At 35.4% G+C, this 3,296-nt stretch overlaps 1 protein-coding gene across 1 annotated transcript in view; it reads left to right on the top strand.

Annotated features, from left to right (window-relative positions):
• Window positions 1-3,296, top strand: part of SNRPB2 (small nuclear ribonucleoprotein polypeptide B2) — a 7,808-nt gene extending 4,512 nt beyond the window's left edge. Inside the window, exons 4-7 of the mRNA XM_085305596.1 lie at window positions 11-151; window positions 1,248-1,301; window positions 2,286-2,374; window positions 2,911-3,296. Coding sequence (XP_085161722.1) covers window positions 11-151; window positions 1,248-1,301; window positions 2,286-2,374; window positions 2,911-3,070 — 444 coding nt within the window. The 3' untranslated portion in view covers window positions 3,071-3,296. The remainder of the gene's footprint in view (window positions 1-10; window positions 152-1,247; window positions 1,302-2,285; window positions 2,375-2,910) is intronic.

Below are 3,296 nucleotides of genomic sequence, written 5' to 3'. Positions count from 1 at the left end.
AAAAAAAAAGCGTATTCAGTATGCAAAAACAGACTCTGATATCATCTCTAAAATGCGTGGTACATTTGCCGATAAGGAAAAAAGGAAAGAAAAGAAAAAGGCCAAATCTCTGGAGCAGGCAGCAAATGCAGCAAATAAAAAGATTCTCCAGGTAAGCTGCTTCTGTATTAACAAAACAAAAAACCTATAAAAGCTATTTTCAATCTTCTGTGGCACTAAATGTTGTCTTTAGTACTTCCCAGTTTTTCTGAACTGTGGTCTTTTGGCAACTAGTGATTTTTGGTAACTTACACAGACTGAAGGAGAAGAGGTCTGCTGTACTCGGATGGAAATAAAGCTAGGTGGAGGTACAATAAACTGAAGTAGAAGCTAACTTCTTCGGCAGGATTGGGAAAAGTTGTTACCTTTAATGCCAGCTTGAAGTGCTCAACAAGTTTGTGTTAATGTCTTACTTGATACATAAGCACTGTGGAATGGTAAATGGGAACAAGACAGTCCATTTAGTTACATGAAAAGGAGTTGACTGAAAATGTATCTCCATTAAGGGCTGGCCCAGCTTAAATTAACAAAGTTCAGTAACTTATGTGCTAAAGTATAGTAGAAAATACTAAGTCACAGGAGTTTGACTATTCAGTTATGTGTTATTCCTACTAAGACTCGGTTTCAGGGAGAGTCACATTTTCTAGGCAGAGTATTCAGATTTCTCAGGATTTAGTCACAGTCAACGATTATACAGATCTTATAGGAAAGAAGTAACTGCTAACAGTTATAATGGCACTAGCTTTAGTTGTTATTTCTGTAAGCTAGAATCCTTAGTGGAAACACCTATTTTTCTCTTATAAGATGTGTCCTCTCTGGACCTTCATTTTAAAAACTATTTTCTTCTCATCTACAAGCCCAAATTCATACTGTGAGAAATGGTGATTTGCTGATTTGCTCAATGAAATCAGATTTGCTGACTCAATCATTAGTCAGATCAGATACTACTGGTGGTGTGGGGTTTGCTTATTTTGCCTTTTATTTATTTTTTTTTTCATTTTTTTCTCATCTGGTTTTGGAATTCAGCAAAATCCATAGGTTTTATGTTTCCCAACAATAGGTATTTCATAAACTGCAAATGTTTCTTAGGTTACAGCTTAAAAAACTTCCCGCATGCTTCTGAGTTTTACAAAAAACATGCTGATGTGCTTTTTTTTTCTATTTCTGACTGAATTCCTCTGTAAAACTACTCTATGCTTGTTTACTAGGGAACAACACAAAATTCAGCCAATGCCCAAGGGACTTCAGCACAGAATCAGCAGGTAATGCTTTTTTTCTTTGTAACCAAAAGCACTAATGTTCAAAATTATTCTGTATGAATAACTTTATTTTACATGGAATCTTGAGGATATTTTTTACAACTTTTTTTTTGGTGAGGCCTTTGCCTATCAGGTAAAGCACAATAAATTTAAAAACCTCTGTTTCTGTTGTATCTGACATGAAATGAAAATATGCAGTTTCTCAGTGTTATACAAAACCCTGCACTATCTGGAATATTTTCATCAGTTAATGCATCAGCAGAACAAATTCCTTTAAGTTACTCTGTCTGAGTATTAGGACACTTGCTTGAAGTTGTGGGGTGTGCATGTGTGCAAAATATATATTTTATGCATCTTCATAACTTAGGAAGGTACAAGCCTTTCAGTCCAGTGTCAGTAAACTAACTACTCAGCCTTAGGTCTAGACTTGGGTTTGCACAAATCAGTACTACTGGTAAACGTGTTGGATAAAAATTTTTAAAACTTAAACTGATTGGTTTCTGATCAGTAGATTTGAATAGAGCACTGAAACCCACACCACAGATAGGGTTTTATTACAGTTGGTCAAAGATAGGTTATTTTAGTACCACTGTGGATGAACAAGGTATTTATCTTGGCCTCTAACTGCCTTTATGGGAAGCTGCATGTCCTCAGGTTTACGGGTTCTTTATGAGCTACCCTGTCCTGGGAGCAGTATTGGAGTACCGCAGTATCAGCTGTTGAGCTGTCAAGTTTAGGATTAAGACAACTGAGACAACATACTACATGACTGATCTGAAAATACAGATTTCTCCAAATGAAGATGGATTGTAATAGAGCCAGGGAGCTAGGTCTGGGTTTTACAGGAAGATATAGTAAAGTCCAGCTAGCGGCATGATGAGTAAACCTTAGGATATGTGAATTTTAGTACAAATAATAGTGCAGATAAATGGAGAAGAACAGATAGCTGTGTATAATCTTCTGAGCTTTGTTCTTTTGTTTTTGCAGGTGCCTGATAACCCACCAAACTATATCCTTTTCCTTAATAACTTGCCTGAGGAAACAAATGAGATGATGCTGTCCATGTTATTCAATCAGTAAGTTTTGAATAAAAATGGCTTTGCCTTTGAACACTTGTTATGTATTTGCGTTTCTTCTCAGCTGACTAGTTGATTTTTTTTTTTTGAAGTAAGTTTATTAAGATATTCAGTTGTCTGTTGCCAAGACTACAGATGACAATTCTGATGATGACTTGGTGCAGAAAGTAAATTAGATTTTTTTCATAGCTAGTTTTGGCTGCATAAGTTATCTACTATCAATCTGGGCCAGATTTAAGCTGGTGTTTCTAATATTTAAGATTTTATGTTAGCACTAGTAGTCTTAAAACTTGCTTTAGTTGCTTCTGTATGTGCACAAGACTAATAAAATTACTGCCACTTAATTGAGGCATAATTCCAAGGATTTGATGTGTAAAACACTTCAATTAAATCTTTCATTAGTAGTAACTGTAATACTAGTAGATGCTAATGAAAAGATTTTATGACTACAGAAGAGAGATGTATTATTAAACTGGGAAATGTTATCTGATTCCTTCAATGCTTTTTCTTTTTTCTTTTTTTTTTTTTAAAAAAAGGTTTCCTGGATTCAAAGAAGTACGTTTAGTGCCTGGACGTCATGATATTGCATTTGTGGAGTTTGAAAATGAGGGACAGGCAGGAGCTGCTCGAGATGCTCTACAAGGATTCAAGATTACTCCATCTCATGCCATGAAAATCACTTACGCTAAGAAATAGTTGGATGCACTTCTAAAGTCCTTGTGTGGATGGCTATTCAACATGATGCCACTTCTAATCAGCTAAAATATTTGTTCTTCTCTACAGAAGAGTTGAGACTGTTGCGTAAAATTGCAGCAACTGTCAGGACAGTTACAGGATTTCTATGGATTTAGGAGAGGGTAAATTTTTGTGTTCAAATACCAGTTTTCATAAAATAAATTCAACTTACGCTGTTTTCAAGAAA

Source organism: Rhea americana, unplaced genomic scaffold, assembly GCF_003343005.1.
Source record: "Rhea americana isolate MKP2758 unplaced genomic scaffold, rheAme1 scaffold_223, whole genome shotgun sequence".
Lineage (NCBI taxonomy): Eukaryota > Metazoa > Chordata > Aves > Rheiformes > Rheidae > Rhea > Rhea americana.
This window is presented reverse-complemented; position numbering and strand designations above follow the sequence as displayed.